Source organism: Rhyacophila brunnea, unplaced genomic scaffold (assembly GCF_057557595.1).
Source record: "Rhyacophila brunnea isolate RB1 unplaced genomic scaffold, BYU_Rbru_1.0 scaffold_12, whole genome shotgun sequence".
Classification (NCBI taxonomy): Eukaryota; Metazoa; Arthropoda; class Insecta; order Trichoptera; family Rhyacophilidae; genus Rhyacophila; species Rhyacophila brunnea.
Window position 1 is genome coordinate 2995867 of NW_028232774.1, and position 23670 is coordinate 3019536.

The following is a 23670-nucleotide window of genomic DNA, read 5'->3' on the forward strand; positions in this document are numbered from 1 at the left end:
TTCGTTCCAAAATGGCGTCAAGTTAAATAGCGAACAAAGAAACAGCAACCAAGAACCACAAAAACACACTTTGTTTATTACAATCAGTATCTACTATCAAATATGATGTGGACTGCAGGAACATCTATTTAACCGGTTTTTTTTTCAATTATTCAAAATGACAGTTTACGTAGCTGTGTAAATATGATGCGTGCGCATGCGTGGCGTGTGCGCATGCGCGGAATCATCCGCAGTGATTTAAAAATGATCCAAAGTAGAACAAGTTCAAATTCATTCACTTTGATTCAGGATGATCACTTTCGATGATTCGTTGATGAATGTTCACCATCCCACCGCGCTGCTTTCGGACCACTTTTTCGATGTTTTATCATAATTTGGTTTTGAATTCGTTTATATCATGTCAGTGTTATATTTTATTAACGATCAAATACAATAATGGTTTTTTTTCTATATTTACAGATATCCCACCGCCGTCAGCGATCACAACACGATGTCGACGTTACGAAAAATGTCCACGCTAAGACAGAATCGCTAATCATATCTTACAAGATCAAGAATGTTTTTTGAACTAATTTTATTATATTGTTGAAAAGTTCAATCTGTCCAATAAAATGGCGTACAAATCCTACCGTTATCACGCCAACAGCGGCCCAACAAAACTCAACAGGACTTCCTGGGGTCCAGTGTCGGCGCCGCTGCACATCGAACTCCCTGAGAAATCATTCAACAGACCTCTCAGCGGGAATTTTGACAGAATCATCAACACTTTTGACAGAACCAACAAATTCGAATGCGTGCGGAGCGTTTTCGAACAGGCCGGAAGAGATTCGAATATAAAAGAAGTGACGTTTAAACAAAATGGCGACGATATAATCAAAAGTGAAGAATCAGAAAAGCTGTTACTATCTCGGCTCGCACCTGTTGAAAGTTCTGAAGAGCCGGGCGACAAGAAAGTGCAAGAGGCTAGCAGATTTTTTGGGTTCTGTGATATCGTTGTCAACGGTAAAAATGATAATACCAGTAGTAGTTATGAGAGAGCTGACGTTGGTCTGGCTTCGAGGAAGACGCCTTGCTTGGAAGAGGAAGTGACAGAGTACTTTCAGGATAGGCTATATTTGTCGCAGGCTCGACAACTCTTTCCGCTTCAAGAAGATCTGGCTGACTGGATAAATAAAACCATAGGTAAGTGATTATTAATTATACATTAGCAACTAAATTGTAAATAGGTACTGACACCAACGTTCCGACGTGTATGAATTAAATTAAATAATTTTATAAGCAAATGCCCGTATTGCCAAGAATTATTCAAACCACAAAGATAGTCAGATTATCAATAATATTCTAGCTCTGAATGAAACCGTGTCCGGAAACTTATACGTATGCAGTTCGCCGCGCCCTATCACACATCACCGTGAAATGTTGTATCAGACCAGACCTTATATTAAAGACCGTCTAACCTCTTTGGGTAGTTTAGTACTGACATAAAATTCATATCTAAATAAAACACGGTTCTTGTCTTGTCTAACAAATTTTGAAAACAGAATTTATTAATTGTTTATATTGAATCTAATACAATTAGAGACCGTATAGTATACGGTCATCTCTTTCCGATAAGAAAGCTCACGGCGAACTGTGCCGCGGTGAAATGTTTTACGTACAATTTACATGTAGCCTAATGAAACACAGCAATATTTGGTTATGTGTTAAATAAAACATCCTTATTTCTGTTTCCTTAATGTCTACAAAATGATCCTGCCTAATTTACGTGTATTAATGCATATCTTGCGCGCACATAGAAATATGGTTGGGGGTCCATCGGGTTCCACATTTAGCCCCCCCCACTACTCATGGCTTCTCGCGGCTTCAACCACAGACCCCCTGGCCTTTTCCGGGTGCATTCCTCATACCCAGACACTTCGCTGTTTGAGTCTAGCTATGAACACCTGGCATGCAATTATAACAACGGGTGCTCATCTACGAGTTATTGTAACCTGTAGCATCCACTCTTACGCACTGTCGACTGGTCTCCTACAACCATGGTTGCCTCAACCCCGTGCGTAAATGCTGATTTCTTTTCTTATGCTTCATTGTTATTAGGATCATTAGTGCCCATTTATGTCATCCGCTTCCGCATGTGTTGTCTTTTTATTAAAGCAAACATTGGATACCTTCGACGATTTAGCAAATTCATCCCAGTTTCAATGCGATCCCGGTATTAAAAATATTGTTTGGGATTGCAATCACTAACTTATGCATTGATACATCGCAGTGTTCCATACTAAAAAAACAAATATTCAAGATAATATATACATACACATATAGGTACATTTATTATTCTGCATTCAAATTATTTTATATGGGTACACTTCGAGTGACATAATTATCTCCACTCACAATACACAATGAGAGTAGGTAAAAGATTCAATCGACAAATTGTCGACATCAGAACCATTTCTCCGTTCGTTTTAAAGCATTACTCTCTAATGGTCACCAATTATCAACAATAAGTCGCTTTGAAAAAAAGCTCAATGCATAACGGAAAAAAATGATTTGATAACTGAGTACGTACATAAATAAGTATTAAGTTGTTAGTTTGTTGTTAGCGAAGTGAATGAGTTTTGAAACTGTTAGCGCGCATTTGAAACTCCCACTCGAAACTAATTTGTTTTTATTATTGTGCCGATGAGATGAGACAAGTTGGAGTTGAAAAAAAATACCGATCCGCCCAGCAAAAATAAATATTACGCGATCATCTCGTAGTATATTATTAAGATTGATGCAGTGGCGCTGTTAGAAGAGGATCAGATACAAAAAATAATGGTAGGTAATACCTATATCCGGTGATGTCAACTGTGGATGAGTAGCATAATGACTGCTTCCAAATCCATAAGTCGTATTCTCTGGTACGAACTTTAAGACCCGTTTCACACGGGACACCTACCGGCGTGGCAAGATTCCGAATTTCCACATAACTAAATGGGCGCGTTCAGACGGAGACACACAAGTGTCGCATTAATTTATATGTAAATGAGGAATCTTGCCACGCCCGGTAGGTGTCCCTTGTGAAACGGGTCAAAGTCTGTCCAATTCACATGCTACTAAGTGTAGATTAGAGCCGTTTCACACGAGACACCTGTGTCCTGACACCGGTGTAGCGAGAGGCTGCATTTACACATAAATGAAAGGGCGCGTTCAGGCGGAGACCGCCGCCGAATTTTATTACTGCTTCCAGTTTTATGTCTCCATTGTTTGTATTTCTAATTTATGACGCAAACATATCCTTTGATTCATTCGCTACTAAGGCGATAATTAAAAGTAAATGTGACTCGTGCAAAAATGTGGACATGTAATTTTGGCTCTCATCTCATCAGATACAAATAATTAGCTATTCGGTGGCTGCAATAGCCACTGCAGAGTCGAGTGGCTGGATACTTCGGTGTCTAGACACCGGTGTCGCGTGTGAAACGGGCCAGAACACTGTTTTTATATGACACGTTAATTGACTGTGATCATACCACAGATCAATTAGATATAAATAAAAAGGGTTTAGAAATTTTTATTTTCTTGAGAAAATGATGTTTTTTTAATAAATAAAGAACATGTTGAAACTATGAATTATTGAAAAAAAATACATTCGTGATGTCTTATTAAACTGCATTATAATGATAAAAATAACATATAATAAAATATTAAGATGAAAGTGTTCAACGGGCGTGAGATTTCTACGCCAATGTACTCATCACATTATATTATAACTTATAACACAAAAGCTCATAGATCACCCAGATAGCATTATCATATTTATTTGTAGATGTCTCTTTAGTGACCAATTTCGAGTGACAAGAATCAAGATAGAGTGTATCTAATAGGTATACCTACCCAAGTGTTCCATAATAATAATTAAGTATGTTTTTAGTAAGCAACCATTTTCGTCGTAGTCAAGACCTCATGACTGAGTATCGCAAGTTGAATGCGTCACAGATCAATAATCACATGGATTTTATATTATTTATTGTAGTATTATTATCGACTCCACGATGGCCGAGTGACTTACACGGCAGGGTCGTGGATCCCAGGTTCGAATCCTGGGTCTGGCAAATACACAATATACTGTTTTTCAATTTTTGTTTGGATTCAGAATTTGGACCTAATAGGGTAACAAAAGACAAAAAAAAATCTTAATATAAACCTCCACTCTGTGAAGGGCCATAATAAATGATCTAACTGGAATCGGACATAGTTAAATACAGGCATTACGTTTCGCACGCTTTTTCAAATTACTGTGGAACCCTGGTTCGAAGCCACTGAGGTAGACTATTAATGATGTATAAAATTATTATTTTTTTTTAAATATGCCGTCATACTGGTAAAAACATTTCGAATATTTCGTTAGATAGAATTAGTGTAGGTAATCGATGTATATCGACCAGGCTCCCATAGACTTTTCGTAGGTATACATTATATACGGAACGCATTCTGACAATAGTTATATGTTCTAGGGATCACATCGATATTATATAATATCGATGTTGCCGGGAAATATTAGTGGTCATTTTTTTAATTGAAGTAATTAAAAAATATAAACCAACGAAAAATTTGTTATGAGTTCCTCAATAAAAGTAAGACCGAAGCACGGATCGATTGTAAATGCGATATTTTTACCATGCCATCAGTACGGTCGCAGGACGGTTCGTCCCCTTTGGAAAAATGAAAATAGTCGGTAGTACAATGTGTACAAAATTATCAATTCTTGGGATCACTCTTGGATTCGATTGCCTAATTTAGTAGTATGTGTATATAATCACTCAATTTGATTTGTTATATCACATCTATAAATATGACAATAGTTTTAGTAAAATGGTTAACCCAAAAACAGTGTAGGTTGCATGTATAGGTAGGTGAATGAAGCGACGATAACTACACTAAGAGCGGAATGCAGAAACATTTTTGTCATAACTAAAATTTCCTTAGCAGAATACACTATGCAGAAACATTGTCCTTATAGGCTATCCATGGAATTAGCAAAACCGAATGGTTTATGACGGTCTCACCTTACGCCGGAACCGTTTATTGCCGCAATAAAACTTGTCGAGTGTTCACTGACTTGTCTTCGGCTTTGTATACTCGGTTGCCGCGGTGTTCTATTATGCTCACAGTATGCTGCATTCAAATAACGGTGTTTGTATATGCACGTCTATGTAAAACAAGTATTCCTTATATTAAAACAGAAACATATTTTTTCTCTATGGTCAGTTTTTGATGTCTATGTGCACTTAACTGTCAAACAAACGATATTTTTTCACATTTTGCCGCTAGGTAGCCCTAGTAGTCCACATATTTTGAACTCGCTATTCAATAACATTAATGTCATTGTCGCTATTACATAATTTTATATTATTTCTTTTATTTTTCGATTAATACTATGTACATTATGGCCGGATAATCCGAATGCCGAATAAACGTTATTAAAAATAAATATAATCATTACAATATAAACAAATGAAAGGAAATGGTTACCTATCGTGATAGTATGCCTACCTACCCTATAATTATTATGCATAAATCGATTCCAGCATGATGTGAATTGTGTTGTTAAAAATATTGTATTATATTTATTTGATTTTCATGAATCTGCGCTAGATTAGCTTCATCTACGAAAGCAAAATTTAGTACCTATAAATAAAGCATTCATGATTGAATAAAATGAAGCACCAATTATAGGATCAATTGTAAAATAGATAATACCATTAGACAATAATCAAAATAATTCACTGAATCATAATGAAATACGGAAGAAAACAAGTACCTAGGTATGACAATTATCAACAAACGCGGGCTGTCAGTTGATCTGTCAAACATCGACTCTGACAAATTTAGCAATCGGTTCGCTCAACTTATGGTAGAGGGGCATTCGGTGTACGGATTCGGCGAGATGCTTATATACAAAATTTGGATGAACGCAATTATACGGGCGTATTATATACCTGGCGTAAAATCGCATTCGAAAATTTTGGATGAACACCCTATTGTTAAGATCATTTCTATTGAAAATAATACCATATTTAAACATTCTCTTTCCTATAGTTTAGGTAAATTATTTTATAATTGTTAAACGATGACAAAAATATGACAACTGCATTTTATAAATTCAATAACTATAAATACATATTAATATTTAATTATAATACTCTTATGTTTCCGTTATAAGTCATTATACGTGATTCCACAGGCACCGCAAGATATTTTTTTAACATGGTAACACTAGCGTCAAGTGTCATTCTATCATCTGGCATCTTGTATTTCTGCGGGCTGGCGCATAAAAGTAAAATAATATTCTGCAAGTACATGCCAAACGAATTAACAATATCAATATCCATATTGAGATACATTGTTAAATGAATTTGAGTGTATGGACTGTTTTATAGACATGCGAATTTATTTTGACAGCAGCTGTCAGTGGTAAATGGTAATACAGAAGGGGGCGTGTTCATAACAAAAGTAGTATATGGTTAAGGATTCCTTAACTCTATACTCAGGATTGTCTATAGTTAAGTCATGCTTTTCGGCGACTTATCCTTAGTATCGAAATCTTAGATTGTGCATGCCACTCTAAGTACACAATTATTAAAAAAAAAAGCAACAACAACATATTACACAAATGAGCAAAGTGTTCAAACTGCTTTAGTTCTTTATACTAGTTACACATTTTCACAATGAAATAAATGCACTTGACAGCCAATATCTAACAGCGTTGGTTTTTTTTTTATTACTTACTTCTATATAAATATGACCACTAATATTTCCTGGCAACATCGATATTATATAATATCTTTGTGACCCCTAGAATCTATATCAATAATTGACAGAATGCGTTCCGCATAATATTATGTATACGAAAAGTCTATGGGACCCTGGACTAATATAGGTAGCTACGTGGCAGGGGAAGATGACGCATTTCGTGACATGAATATACGTGATTGACACGAGTACAACTCCATTGTAGTATAATAAAATGCCCCAATAAAATGAAGATCACCCTGAAGCGGGCCGAGCTTCGATGCACCATCTACCCACGTTCAGATCAAGGAGAGGATCACAGCGTACCCTTTGTGACTGACAACAGAGCACTATGGTCAATGCCAGGGTTGGCGAACCTTTTTACGTAGGCGTGGCAAAATTTTCCAAATATTATTTTGTCTGTCAAATGTTGACTGAAATGACTTGCTGAGCTTTCATAGGAAAAGAAATGGTTTTAGGAACCCCATTAAAAACGTTTAAAAATTACAATTTAGTTCTATCTTTCAGTGTTTCTCGCCGAAGGCATATGTATTTTTTATTCTTTAAATATTTTTTTATTTGGTTTAAAATAATTCAAAGAGATTGTGGGAGCATTTTAACCATACTTCTTCATGCTTACCCGGCGCCTGATGAGGTCAGTGCTATAATATAACGTGTGATGCATAAAGCGTACTGACCTATGCAGTTAAACACAATATTTATTCTTAAAGAGTATTTGCCTGCTATTTTTCTACTACAAAGCGATCTGTCATTTATGCATGAATTTCGTCGTTTCCATTTCCGCATCGATTGGTAAATTATATTGTGAAAAATAATATTAAAATCCGACGAAAATACGCATGGCTATGTCGTCATTATGTTTTAATATTAAATATAATATATTTATTTATGAAACTTTTTTTTTTAAAACGAATATTTTTTTTTAATTATTAGGTAAGTACCTACCTATATGTTTCTTTTTTCTTTAAAATAAAACATTCCCGTGCCATGCAAAAACATCTCGTGTGTCATAGCTTCGCCATCACTATACTCAATCTATACCGTCCATTAAAAAGAGCTGAATTGATTTTAACATTCATTCCGTCATAGGAATAGATCAAATATTTTGTTAATTACGAACTTAATCGACCATTTATTTGTTACTGTCGAAAAACAATTATCCTGATCACGAAAGTGCTCGAGGCCTGAAGAAAAAAATATATCTTTCGGTTAATTTATTAATTAAATTCTACTGGCAAAATCACAAATTAATGTATCCTGTAATGAACTGGTAACTATAGGCTAATTACAATCAGTGTTCCTTAAACAATAGTCGTGAAATCATCCGAATACCTACTAACACACCCTCAATAGCACGACACAAATTTGGCTAGCTCACTTGTTAGTGCACGTACCATAGGGTGGTTATTTAATGTTTATAGTTTTTTTTGGAAATGTATACAATGTGAATTAAAGTCTTAAAGAAAATATTAAAATCTGTTTATTTATTTATTTTGTTATAACACGGTTTTTATCATTTAAAACATTTCAGGGTTTATACATCTAATTTTTAACTTTATATAATAAAGGATTATTTATTTAGGAACTTATTTTTTAATATTCAATTGATAATTTTTACTTATTTAGTTATTAACTGGCACGCCATAAAGGAGCGTGGGTTTTATACTATATTCCTAGAGGAGCCGAATCGAACTCAACTATCTTGTTAGAAGAGCGAAATCGAACTACATTACTACCTTATTAGAAGGACAGAATCGAACTGATCACACTACTTCTATTTCGGGACAAGACCTATTTTTTAAAGCCTGTCCCCCTTCAGAGGCACCACCTAATTAGCAGTGCGATCGCGCGTATTATTCCTTAACATTTAATTTGTTATAAACTCTTATTCTAATCTATAAACAACTAGGTAAAATTATTTAAAACATAATTACGGAAGAAAGCTACGCAGGAAGTTAAGTATTTAAGAAGTTATTTCAATTTCCAAATTATAAAAACATATCTCCCGCCGAAAATTGTCTCTTTGTTTAGAATCGGTGTGAGCGGTGCACACACACTATCAAAATAGTCCCGATTCACGCATATCGAGTGATTGACAGAATACGCAGTGCAGTGCGTGTATTATTTTAAATTTACAGATTTTATTTAAACACGTTATTTATTTTAAATTATAAAATGCAGCTACTGAATTTAATTATACAAAACAAAACTACTGAGTTTAATAGTAACCCTCTTCGGTAATTTTGCTATACATATTATTATATTTTAATGAATGCTTATATTTATTTATCGTAGTTCTCATTCTCTCCGGCATTCATCTCCTTTATAGTATATCAATTTTACATCTTCCTCACATACGAGTATACATAATTATTAATAAGATATTTCTTTATTTAAAACTTACGTGCTATGTACATACCATATTATTTGAAAACACAATTAAACAATTTAAATATTTACTTAATCTATTGACTCCATTCGTCACCTCGCATACTTTTTTCAATTTCTTCCCAAATTCTTCCCACCTAGTGTACACCAGTGCATACACAGGGCGAGGACTTAAACTGAAATAGAAAGATAGATTGACGATTTTCCAAGGGATTTTAATTACGAGTTTTATAAAGCCGCCGGGGTAAAGATTAGGTGACAATGTTTGGGCCATCAAATATATATTATATTATCATAGATATTTAAACGGTATTTTATGTTGGTGTTAATTCGCCCCTAATTTTTGATGCACAAACGTCGATCCTAATCTCACGGCCACGTGCTTTGTCCCTTGGACGATCGTCAATACATGTTATGGTACATACATTTACATTTTATTTAGTTATACGATTCAAACTTTAAAGTAACTTAAAAGACTTGTATTAGCCTACAATCCTGATAGGTTATTGTGGAATCTGGTTATATGTTTTTGTTAAGCCGGTTATTTTTTTTTGATCAGGCGACCTGTACAAACCGTCAGAATTTAGAAAGTGTAGGCACCAGTTAAAGAGCGGGTGTAGGGATCGGCAAAACAAAATGTCCCCCCTTTCAGCGATTTGTACGTTCACCCTGATTTCTCGGCCATATTCCCGATTCCTCAATAATTCGTTCAGTGTATATTTTAATGCTTACATGTTTATAACCTTATTTATTAAAATTTTCGTTCAACAATTCTCTTTATTACCATCTTTTTTTTTTTTTTTTTTGTTTACCTTATTACCGTTTCATCTTTACATTTTCGCGTTACTTTTTGTTAGATATGACGTAATTGGCTACGTTGTCAAAAGCGTTAGAACTTACTTTCGTTATTCATTTTATTTTGTTAATTGTTTACTTCTAGTCATCTCCTCAAAACGCCGTTGTGCGGGATTATTGAGTGTGCTAGGTATATTTATTTTATTTTCCAGTCATCCACTCAAGACGTCGTTGTGCGAGATCATTGAGTTTTGCTGGGTATATGTTTTTCGTATTGATGTCTAGAATATCAATCGTTTTTAGTTTTCTTTTTATTTTATTTTATTTCTTTTTGAGCGTCGGTCGCGTCCTTTGTTGACGTCGAGCTCTTCTTTTCACTGGGTGAATAAGTGTTGTGTCAAGAGGGACTGTACCCGTCGGTACAGTGGTTGTCCTCTGGCGAGAGGCGTCTAAGGCAATTTTCACCTCACTAAGCGGTATATCATCGTCAGTCAATCCTTCTACGTCAGGTACCTTTGTCAAGGAGAGATTATGGTTAGTTGTCCCGGTTTCGAACCCGGTTACCTGCCCCTCTTCCCCACAAGATTCCGAGGACGTTTCTGGAGTCCTGATTCTTTTCCAATTTCTCACTACTTTGTCACTTTTTGACGTCGACGCTTCACATGTCCTTCCAGTTGCATCATCATGTCCCAGGGACAAATCATTTGTAGATACGGCGACGCAGGCGGGGAGTGTACAGTTCCCTGCGCTATGTCGTGTCCAGTGGTCGTGTCTCGTCTTGTAACGATGTCCTGAGTATCAGGTACTTCCTGAAGGGATGTGTTCGGTGCCTCCGTGTTATCTTCCTCTTCTTCTTCATCGGTATTAATATGCTCCAGTTCTGGTACAATCGGCGGGTAATACTTGCGTAAGTGGTCCACGTGGAACTTAAAAGGTCTGCCCCGACGCAATACGTAGTACGATACCCGACCTACCTTCCATATAATTTTATGAGGCCCCGACCAACGAGGGTCAAGGCCCGAATTCGCCCCTGGCCTCGTCTTTGGAAATTCTTTTACGTATACAGAATCACCAACTTGGTACGTCGGCGTTTCGGGTTCGTTTTGTGCTCGCCGGCGTCTAAAATATTCTTCCTCATTTATTAATACGGCGCTATCTATTTCCTCGCTACTCCTCTTCACGTTGTTTTCTTCATTGGTACGCAGTGGATTGGACCAATACCCAGGTTTGCACATTTTTCGACCCCAAAGTATTTCCGCAGGTGAGAATCCAGTAGCTGCGTTTCGACGACCTCGTAAATCGCCCAATATATCGGGGATGAGATCATCCCACGTATTTTGCTCTCGGCCTATCAATCGGATCCGTAGTCCTTTCTTTATTTCCTGGTTTCGTCTTTCTGTAGGATTTGCGCGTGGTTGGTAGACTCCGGTGTTCCATTGAACAGCGTCCCATTCTTGTAATGCGGCCAACCATGCCGGATGAGAAAACTGAACTCCATTGTCTGTTAATATGGCTCGTGGGCTTCCAAATCGCAATATGATATTATCGCGGACCAAAGGGATAATATTCATGGCCGTCGACGATCGCATTGGGAAAGCCTCTACCCACCGTGAGAACAGATCAGTAATTACTAAAAGAAATTTGTTTTTACGGCGTGTAACAGGGTATGGGCCCATTAAGTCAAGGGCCAGGATTTCCCATGGTCTTTTTGCCTCCGTATGCGAGGTTTGAGGTGCTCGTGGTTGCAATGCACCACGCTTTCGAGTAGCGCAGATGACACAAGCGCGTACATACGCTTCCACTTGCTGTCTTCGTTTGTGCCAAAAGAATTCACTTCGAATAGCATAATCGGTTTCTTGCGCGCCCGCGTGTCCTCCTTCGTCATGAAATAATTGTATGACATCCCTTTGAAGGGGTGGTGGTACTACAAGGGTAGGACCTTGGTTATTACTTTTTCTCACCAACAATCCGTTTTTTATTTCGAATCCTGCCAGTCTCCTACGGACACCTTCATTTGAGTTTAATTTTATCATCCGACTCCGTGTGACTGGGTCGTTCCTCTGGCATTCAATTACTTTTTGTCTTATATTCACTGTTGTCAGCAGCATTACTGCGGCAGACTCCGGTCTTCGTGTAGGCGCTGCCATACGTGCACTCTCTTCCTCCGGACTTAGAGTGACGCCAGCGGGTTCTTGTGGGTACCTTGAAAGATGATCAGCGAGATGGTTCTCCTTTCCCGGACAGTGTTCAGTGGTAAAACTAAACTCTGAGAGGAGGATTGCCCATCTTGCCAACTTTCCCTTACTGTTTTTAGCAGTATTGAGCCACGTAAGCGCCTGATTGTCGGTAATCAGAGTAAACGGTCTATCTTCTAAATAACCCCTGTATCGGGTGATGCCCCATACAGCGGCCATAGCCTCCAGCTCGTTACTGTGGTACCGCCTCTCAGTGTCGTTTATGCGCTTGCTTGCGTAAGCGATTACGTCACGTTCGCCGTTCTCTTTCTTTTGAAAAAGCACAGCGGCTATGCCGCAACCGGATGCGTCTGTTTGAATGCAGAAGGGTCTCTCAAAATCAGGCCTTGCCAACCTCAAAGGCTGTCGTAAGACTTGCTTTATTCGGCGGAAGGCTTCTGTTGCTTCTGATGTCCACCGGAATCGCACGGTGGTTCGAAGTAGCTGTGTTAACGGGGTCGCCATCTCGGCAAACTTAGGGATGTATTCCCTAAGCCAATTAACCAAACCGAGAAAAGATCGCACGTCTTTACGAGTTTTTGGCTCCGGTAACGCTTCTATTTCTTCGAGATGATGCGCCTGCGGCTCATTCCCGGTTGAGGTAATACGATGCCCTAGATAATTTACCTCCGATAAACCAATATGGCACTTCGCTGGTGCGACGCGTAGCTCGTGGCATTGCAACCTTTCGAACACAAGTCGCAAATGATGGGCGTGCTCCTCCCATGTCTTACTATAAACGATTATATCGTCTAAGTAGACCAGACAAATGTTATTCACCAAGCCTACCAGCACCTCTTGACTCATTAGCCGCTGGAAGTGTCCCGGTGCATTTTTACTTCCAAAAGGAAGTCGTCTGAATTGGTAGCAGCCCCCGTCAGCTGTAGTAAAGGCTGTCAAAGGCCTCGTATCTTTGTGGACTGGAATTTGCCAGTAACCACTTTTGAGGTCCAAACTACTAAATATAGTGGCTGTGCCAAGGTCTTTAAGTGTGTCCAGGATGAGCGGAAGTGTTACGGATTCATCGATGGTTACAGCGTTGAGTCTTCTGTAATCCACACAAAAACGTGAAGTCCCATCGCGTTTAGGTACTAGAACAATGGGAGACGCATACGCGGACGTACTTGGCTCGATGATGTTATCAGCTAACATCTGCTCCACATCCTCCTGGATCTGCTTCCGTTTACTTTCCGATTGTTTATAAGCATTTATACGAAATGGTGTTTTGTCTTTCAAATGGATTCTAAATTCTGATGTTCGACTGCAAGGGCCTGTTTCCGCGAATTGGTCTCGGAAATCTTCCATGACTTGTGTTAGAGCGATGCGGGCCTCCTTGGGAATATCAGGACTTAGTTCGGCCAATGTAATTGGTCCATTTGGTAGAGGTAACCTATTTGTTATACAATGTAATGTCTGTCTTTTTGCTTTTCCAAAATGCACACATCGGCGCTTTAAGTCAATCACTGTTTCTTGGTCTTCCATCCAATCCAGGCCGAGTAGAACGTCAATATGTAATCCATCTAATACCAGTGCCTGAATGTGTACAGGACTATCTCGTAAGTAGCCTTGGATTAAAACTTCGCCTTGCGTCTGTAGAGACTCACCGCCCGCAGTCATCAACGTCACGGGGTTACCCTCTATTCTGGAAAGTGATTGTGCCAAATCACTACGTATCAGGGTCCTGGTGGCTCCCGTATCCAAAACAGCTTCGTAGCATCCTTTTATTCCATTTATCTTCAGTGGTAGTCGAAGCAGATGCTCGCCATTCACTCCCTTTGTGTCCCCCTTATTGGGCAAGTACACTCCAATATAGGGCTGTTCCTTTATGTTAGCGTCTTGGTGTGTACCAATGCTATTAATTCTGCAATTTATTTGTTTTAGAATTTCTCCGTTGGACGCATATTTATCATGTATTATTGTTACAGTATCCTTAGGGGGTACGTCATCGTATTTTATTTTACTACTTACTATATGCATTGCAGATAAACTATTATTATTTTCATTCTTATATTTCGCACTTTTATTTCCTACATTATTTACATGTACGCCACTGTCGATTTTTTCCATATATTTGACACTTTTATTATCTAATTCAAATGTCAGTGCATCATTATTAATTACATCTAAATATTTCACACTTTTATTTTCTATATTACTTATATGTACGCCACTGTCGATTTCCTCAATATATTCACCACTGTTCTTGTTTAAATCAGATATCGATGCGTTATTCTTAATTATATCTAAACACTTCACACTATTTCTTTCATTATTATTTTTTTCAAATGTCGAGCACGTTATGTTATCATTCCTTTCATTGAAACCAGCCGATGGTAACATAATCGCTTTATTTAGATGTGGCGTCATATACAAAAACGAATTTAATTGTTCTCGACTTGTAATATTTCGTAAATCACGCATTTCACAAGATGAACTGTCACTAATATCTAGATGCGTAACATTTTTATGCGTTGATTTATCGAACGATGTCATTTTCGATGTTTTGTTTGTAGTCTTGTTATCTTGAATATTTCCACATTTATTATGGACATAACAATTTTTATATACATCTATTTTATTAGAATTTATTACCTGAAAGGTTTTCAAAGGATTATACTTAAAGTATTTATTCAACTTTGCATAAGACATTTTTATATTCTGTGTAGGACAAAGAGAATATTTGTTTACAGTTTCGTAAGGCGTTTCAAAATTTTTACGCGCCATAATATGAGATTGTTTTTCTAATTTTATCAGCCCAGTCTCGGGATTTAAACAATAACTTACTGTTTTTCTGTGGGAATTCTCTCCAACGGCCGCATCGTGGAAGTCACGTACACCATTTTTTTCTGACATTCTACATTCATTCAACCTTTCACACTTATTAATATTTTTATCTTTAAGTAACTTATTATTTAAACAAACGTCGGCGAGCAATGCCTGTGATTTTACATCTCTTTCTTTTGAATTTACATTATTATTTTTAAAATAGGTATTGGCATTGTCCGTCGAAGTATTGTTTCTATTTTCTAATATACCACTTAACTTCACAGGCTTTTTAAGAAAGTTACTATGACACTTTACACTAGTAGACTTTGGAAGAAAGTTCTCAAACGTATCGCCGTCATGTGGGGAGACATCAGCAGCGTCCGGGCTCCTAACCTTGAGTCGGAGGCGGTGACCAGGACCTGCGTCGCCTCCTCATTGTTGTGACTGATCTTCTCGCCTTGATGCTTCCTGGTTCCTTCTCCAGGCTGGATAATCCGGACATGTATAGTTCTCGTGGTACCCGTTCCTGCAGATTTGGCACGGCCGGGTTCCATACTCGTGAGGCATTCGAGGTCTACCATTTAAAAATCCCCTTCCTCGTGTTACGGATCCTCGAACATAACCTCCTTCCGGTATATCTCTTGGGCCGTTATTTATAGGCCTTTCGAATGGCGGAGGTGGTTCATGGCGTATATCAATTTTAGGGGCTTGTCGTCCTACTGAAGCGCGCGTATTGGTCCGCTCCTGGTTTCCGCTGCAGTTGCATGGGCATCCGCATTCCTTTTCTTTTGGTCGTTGCCCTGCCACTACTATTTGTGTTTTTATTTTCGTTGGCTTCAGTCGCTTGGTGATCTCCATGAGTCCTTCGAGATTGGACCAGCCTGATTGGCCCACTCGCAACTGGTCCCTCTCATTTAGGAGCTCGAAGAAGAGTTCGGCCAGCTCTTCGCTCGATTCTTTAGGTAAAAGAACCGTCGCCAAATCTTTTTTGTTGAGCAGAAAGCTGAAAGCATCTTCATCAGCTCGCTGCTCCACTCGTTTGAGGTTGTCTTGTTGTTCACGACGTCTCATGGGTGATTCGAAGTGTAACTCCAGTCGATATATAAACGACTCCCAGGAATCGTGTGAAGAGATAGTCTTTCCCCATATCTTCGCTTCCTCCCGAAGACGATTCAGCGCTAGTCCCGTCCAGCTTTCGGGCGAGCTTTTGGCCAATGCAAAAAACTCCTCACATCCTTTTATAAAACCGGCCACTCGATATTTAGGATTTCCGGTGTAAAATACTTCTAATTCAGGCTTCAAGGCCCACGGAGCTTGGTATGAGTGCGGCGCTACCGACGTAATCTCTGGCATTGACTTCGGTGTTGTCAGTGATGTCACTGTCGGCAGTGTCATTTCCACTCGTGGTCTGATATCCAGTGACAGCGGAGCAGTTTCTAATTTTGAAATAGGAGTCGGCACCTCCTCCTCCGAAAGATTAGGGTCCTCTGAATTATTTTTAGCCATGGTGCGAGTCTTGGAGCGCGTTAGCATTTATACACATTTATTATTATTATATATTTAAAAAAAAATGATTTTTTTAATATTTGTGTTTTATCAGGTCATGGTTCCGGAAGAAGCCATGCACTTCCTCAGCCTGCACGTTATGGGCGCCAAAATAACACACCCTCAATAGCACGACACGAATTTGGCTAGCTCACTTGTTAGTGCACGTACCATAGGGTGGTTATTTAATGTTTATAGTTTTTTTTGGAAATGTATACAATGTGAATTAAAGTCTTAAAGAAAATATTAAAATCTGTTTATTTATTTATTTTGTTATAACACGGTTTTTATCATTTAAAACATTTCAGGGTTTATACATCTAATTTTTAACTTTATATAATAAAGGATTATTTATTTAGGAACTTATTTTTTAATATTCAATTGATAATTTTTACTTATTTAGTTATTAACTGGCACGCCATAAAGGAGCGTGGGTTTTATACTATATTCCTAGAGGAGCCGAATCGAACTCAACTATCTTGTTAGAAGAGCGAAATCGAACTACATTACTACCTTATTAGAAGGACAGAATCGAACTGATCACACTACTTCTATTTCGGGACAAGACCTATTTTTTAAAGCCTGTCCCCCTTCAGAGGCACCACCTAATTAGCAGTGCGATCGCGCGTATTATTCCTTAACATTTAATTTGTTATAAACTCTTATTCTAATCTATAAACAACTAGGTAAAATTATTTAAAACATAATTACGGAAGAAAGCTACGCAGGAAGTTAAGTATTTAAGAAGTTATTTCAATTTCCAAATTATAAAAACATATCTCCCGCCGAAAATTGTCTCTTTGTTTAGAATCGGTGTGAGCGGTGCACACACACTATCAAAATAGTCCCGATTCACGCATATCGAGTGATTGACAGAATACGCAGTGCAGTGCGTGTATTATTTTAAATTTACAGATTTTATTTAAACACGTTATTTATTTTAAATTATAAAATGCAGCTACTGAATTTAATTATACAAAACAAAACTACTGAGTTTAATAGTAACCCTCTTCGGTAATTTTGCTATACATATTATTATATTTTAATGAATGCTTATATTTATTTATCGTAGTTCTCATTCTCTCCGGCATTCATCTCCTTTATAGTATATCAATTTTACATCTTCCTCACATACGAGTATACATAATTATTAATAAGATATTTCTTTATTTAAAACTTACGTGCTATGTACATACCATATTATTTGAAAACACAATTAAACAATTTAAATATTTACTTAATCTATTGACTCCATTCGTCACCTCGCATACTTTTTTCAATTTCTTCCCAAATTCTTCCCACCTAGTGTACACCAGTGCATACACAGGGCGAGGACTTAAACTGAAATAGAAAGATAGATTGACGATTTTCCAAGGGATTTTAATTACGAGTTTTATAAAGCCGCCGGGGTAAAGATTAGGTGACAATGTTTGGGCCATCAAATATATATTATATTATCATAGATATTTAAACGGTATTTTATGTTGGTGTTACTACCTTCGCGGCGACCAAATCGACTGCTGTCAAATGCACAATACAATAATAAAAATATTATTGTTTGACCATGTCCGATCCTAATAAGATCATATTATAGGCCTCCACGGAGTGGAGGTTTGTATTAACAGTTTACGATAAATGGATGTCAGCCACTTGCTCAACCTATTATGTCCATACCCTGAATCAAATACAAATTGAAAAACAATATGTGTATTTGCCAAATCCAGGATTCGAACCAGGGACCCACGACGCTATAGGCCGACGCTTGAACCGCGCGGCTATCGTGGGTGTATTGTTACAATATGTGTAATAGTTATCAATATGTTGTTTCATTATTTTCGTTCTGGGACAAGTATTCATTGGAATGCTTCCTTTTTTGTAAGTTTATTATTAAAATTGTAATTAGACGCTTGAAAGAGATATTAAAACATGCTCCTTCGAGAGTTACAGCTAGAAAACCCCAAAAAGTGGGGCTTACGCGATTCTATGTATAGGTATAGCCCCTTAATAATACAATCACTATTCTCTTTTAAAGATATTATCTCGTATTCTTGTTTGTCCAAGATTTGTATTGAACGATTGAAGATTTTTAACTAACTTCCCGACTAGCTAGACATTTGAAACTTTTAGAATATATCAGAGCATGATTATAATACATTCTTAATACTTTTAGCCATCTTTAAGCAAAATTGAATTCATTTTCAGTTAATTCTGTTTTGTATGAAAAGTTATTTTTTTCGAAAAAAAATCACTATTATTGGTTGCTAAGGGGGTCCTAGCAACAAAATTATTAATATATACGTGCGTTACTATGGAAATCAATATGAAATGTCAAAATGACACTTCAGTATTCTATATTTATTCAGTATTTCTATCAAGTACAAAAAAAGTATTTATTTAATACATAGAATTGTCAAGTTTATAATATGATTCAACAGAAATTTAAAAACGTGGTAGATAAAAAGTTCTTGAAATTTTGAATTTGAATTTTTTTATCAAAAATTGATAAAAAAATCAATCCCTAAAGTTTAGGAATTATGTTTATCAATCCCGGGATTCATAGGTATCGAAAATAGCTCGGGATCCCGGAATTGGAATCCCTAGTAATGAGTCTTCGCCACTTGCCTGGTCTCTATAGAAGAAGGCTTTCTTCAACGTTAAAATTTAAACATTTCTTTTTAAATAAAATTGCATGCGGAAACTGTACATCATGAAACAAATTTAGATATTATTATATAAGAATTATTATGTTAAAATGTCAGAAAAAAAATGCTAAGCAATCTTCACGAATGCTGAAACTTTTTTGATTTTTCTAGTGTCGATCCTAATCATAACATTTTATACAATATGTAGTAAGGTTAGACTTGTTAAAATGTTGTGAAATGATTGGTGTTATTGCTATAGAATAGAAATAAAAGTACTTATTCAATGATTTAACCGACGGAATGAAATTAAAAAAATCGTGAATAATAGCTTTTGGTGATTGGAGAACTCACGACTGGCAATGTTTGTTTTGGTTGTGAGTTGCGATGATGATGATCAAACTTTGGGGCGCGAGTTTTATTCTCTCCCCATCAAAACATGACATCTATCATCAATTATATTACATTCGTATTTTAAGATATACACGTAGGTAACGTTTTTTGTCGCGCCGGATATTCAAGTTTTAAACAAGTTATTTCTATCTTACTCATTTTATACAATATTTAAAAAAAAAATACTTGTGTGTTGGACCATAGTAAGTGCAAATTTTTCGATTTTTCGATTTAAATGGGAAACAGCTTGTAATTTTAATGATTTACATGCAAAAATATGAAAATTAATCAACCTATAATATGACATAAATAATGCATTTATAAACCAAACATTGTTGTTTTATTTTAGAAAGTAATGTAAGTTTCCCATATGAGGCAGTACCATATATTATTGTTACAACAGCAATGATCATAGTTATTGTTTAGTTTAGTCCCCTGAAATAATCGTTATTTTTCAATAAACAGGCCAGCACATAGTCATTGTTATTGTTTTATTTGAATTCATCATCATCAGCCGGGGTCAATCCACTACTGGATGAAGGCCTCCCCAAGCTTCTTTCAACTCTTTCGGTCCTGTGTCGTTCACTGCCACGTATTTCCGCCGAACTTTGCCAGTTCGTCAATCCAGCGGCTTTTAGGGCGACCCTGTGGCCGTTGCGTGCCCCTTGGGTACCACTGGATGACGGCATTTGTCCAGCGGCCGTCCTTTCGGCGAGCAATGTGCCCCGCCCATCTCCATTTCGGCTGTTTGCCAAAAAATTATTTAAATTAAATAAATATTATTAAAAAATAGCAAATAAAATTTATAAAATATTTTAATAATTCATTTCTTTTATTATTCCATACCTACTGAATAAATAGTACATGCAGAATATTTGAGAATGAAAAATATTCTTTCTTACAACTATATGATTTGGAAAAAAACGGCACCTATTAGGAAAAAAAATCTAGAAAAATCTTAGGCCGATAGTGATTCGGACTCACATCATTCACTGTCCAGGTGAGTTTTATGTCATGTTATGATGTTTTTCTTATTTCACAGGTTTCGATTTATGATCTTTCAATAATTATTAGTTTTGTAGGTATATATTTCTAAAATTCCGTTGCATTGCTTATAACAAGTAGGAAAAATGCTTAGGGCGCGGTGCGTTCATTTGTTTTATGAAAATGGGGGTATCACTCCATAAAGTTTTAGAATCATCGGCTAGTGTTGCGATTACGATACTATAATATATAATCTTTTATTTGTCCCTTATATGGCGCACATTCAAACACCTAGCCAGGCTAGATCATTCATTCATTCATTTCCGCATTTTGCAGTTCTTTATTATGTACGCTCGCTGTACTATTAGCATTCTGCTAGCCTGCCATACTAAACCAGTTCTAAGAAATGATTCCGCCTTTTTAATTAGAATTTATTTCTAGTCGGTACCTACCAATTATACTCCCTTCAATTCAAGAAATCCGAACACTTAGGTACTAGGTACTTCTAAAGCTCGATCAAGCAGAAATTTATGTAAACGCAGTAACCATAGTATAATAAATAATAATATTTAGTCGACACTAAAAATATTCATCCATGACGATGACACTAGGGATTGCAATACCGAATTTAAATATCAAAACCGGTTTTTCGGTATTTCTTATTGCAAACCGGTATTAATACCGGTATTTCTTAAAAATTAAAACAAAATAGAATTAGGTGCTTATCAATAAATATAGCTATCAAAATCTTTTTAAAATATTATTTTGTACCAAAAACCTACATACCTACATTTATTAAGTTGACATTTAAAAATATGTATTGATCATATCTGTAGAACTAGTGATTTTTTACAAATAATTTGATTATATTGATAATTTTAACTAAAGCTCTCAAAAGTGCATCAAGTGCAAATAAGTCAGGCTGCAGGAAAAACTTCTTAAATTCAACACTAAACTTATAGAATAATTGAACATTTTTGTCACGGATGTTTTCTATTTAGAAATAATATTATGATAATTCATCGCGACAATTACTTAGATATATAAATATATTTGATGAAAATTGTTTTATTATTTTTTCACCTCTGTTGGATTCACTCAATATATTTGCATTTTAGCAGCACATGACTTATAATTCATTTTCAAAAACGTAAACGAGTGTGCTTTGCTAATACCGAAAATTCCGGTATTTTGGATTTTTAAATTTCGATATTGATAAATACTGGAATACCAGTTTTGAAATACCGGTATTGCAATCCCTAGATGACACCGATAATGATTCGTTTATCATTGTTTTAATTTTAATTTCTTTTATTGTGTATCATTTTAATTAACATACCTAGGTATTTCACTCTTGATTTGCTTTATTCTGAGGTCACAATCAGAACCTATCGATTTTATACGTACTGTTATAGAATAATATATTTTATAATAATATCTTAACTTACGTTTTGTGAGAGCCTTTACTGGCTGGTTCTAATACTCCTATGAAGGTAGTTACGATTGATAATAATATTATGACATTAATAAATTAAACAGATTAATTCTTATAATATATTCTATAAGAATACAGCTTTCCTATTTTTTTTAATTCAACGAATAATTCACAAGTTATGAGAATAATATATTGAACATCTTAATTTGGGAACACCCATTATTTTTCAAAACGTTTTCTAATATGTAGGTATATTCAATAAAGATATATCTTGGTTTACAAAAGCCTTTAACTCATGACGAAAAGTGTTTTATGAAACGTTAACAGACAAGAAAAGAATACTTACTAAAATATTATGAGATAGACAGTTTTTACAGTTAGACGGCTAACTTATTGTAATAATTATAACCCTCAATACATAAATATGATAAGTTACCATTGATAACCGCCGATGGCCGCCTTGTGTATAGAATAGACCCACTGACACATATTATATCTATTCTGATTTTATTCAAATTAATGTTATTATTAATTCTGCTTGCTTAGCATTTCCTGCGTGATAAGAAAATAACTGTTCCAATTTTTTTCTTGTGTCGAGGTATTCATTAATAATTAAATTGTAGATAAATGCCTTCCATAAAAAAACTCATTTTATACGCGCTACTAATTATTTGTACTTTCACTTATGTAACAACATCCTGTCAAAGTGTAAATAAATGATAGGAAATCAAACATTTTCCAACATGTTTCATTTATATCGTATTTGACTTCATCACTATATCTGGCACCTAATAAAGTATATAATATGGGCAGCAGTTAAATGCATATTGAAAGACTATTTTGAACATTCAAATGGGCTTCCGTATGCTTTTCTCTTAGACGTATATTCACTAGACCCATGCATAGATTTACAAAAGGCGTCAAAAAAAATGATAGTTATTACATTTCCTAATTCATTGAAAATCAGATTTCATGCGTACCATAGATAATCATATGCGTACATTTACATTATGTAGACGAAGAGGAAGGACATATTATTATTCCGGCATGCGGCAACGACGAAATCAATTTGCAATGTTGTCATTTGAAAGTAACCAGGGATCGAAATGGACCGGTGCGCACCGGAACGCCGTTCCTGTTAATGAAATCCGCAAAATTATCGTTCCGTCTCGTGGGAAAAAAAACTTGACCATCTGAGCTAGACAGGCTATATGAAACGCCTAGTTTCAAAAGGCCCTAAAACGACTTTATGTAGTTCTGAGAAAAATGAGAAAAACGATTTTAGGTAGTTTTGAGAAAAATGAGAAAAAATCATTTCTATAAAATTTTTGAATTTTATGTATTTATTTTGTAATTCGCTACATTCTAAAGAGTATTTTAGGGGTATTTGAAAATCACACCCAACCATTTTAGCTGCTTTTGAAAAGAACCCTAATTTTTGATCATACGTATTGACGGTTTTTGGCGTTTTTTCAATCTCAATCTTTGGCCATCATATTGGTAATAAAAATATCCATTTAAATACATATCTAACTCAAATTTTTTTGAAATTAGGCGCTTCAAATGACAATAAAATCTAACACTTATTTTGATAACACATACTTACATACAATTAATAACTACTTACTTACGTTAATATTACCGGAAAATTATTGAGCGTTCCGGTTCGTAACATTTTCCATTTCGAGCGCTG

The 23670-nt window shown here is 36.1% G+C and overlaps 1 protein-coding gene across 1 annotated transcript in view; it reads left to right on the plus strand.

Annotated features, from left to right (window-relative positions):
* Nucleotides 1–23670, plus strand: part of LOC147077658 (uncharacterized) — a 207133-nt gene that overhangs the window by 157496 nt on the left and 25967 nt on the right. Inside the window, exon 4 of the mRNA XM_085960663.1 lies at nt 460–1182. Within this exon, the coding sequence (XP_085816789.1) occupies nt 612–1182 (571 nt within the window). The 5' untranslated portion in view covers nt 460–611. The remainder of the gene's footprint in view (nt 1–459; nt 1183–23670) is intronic.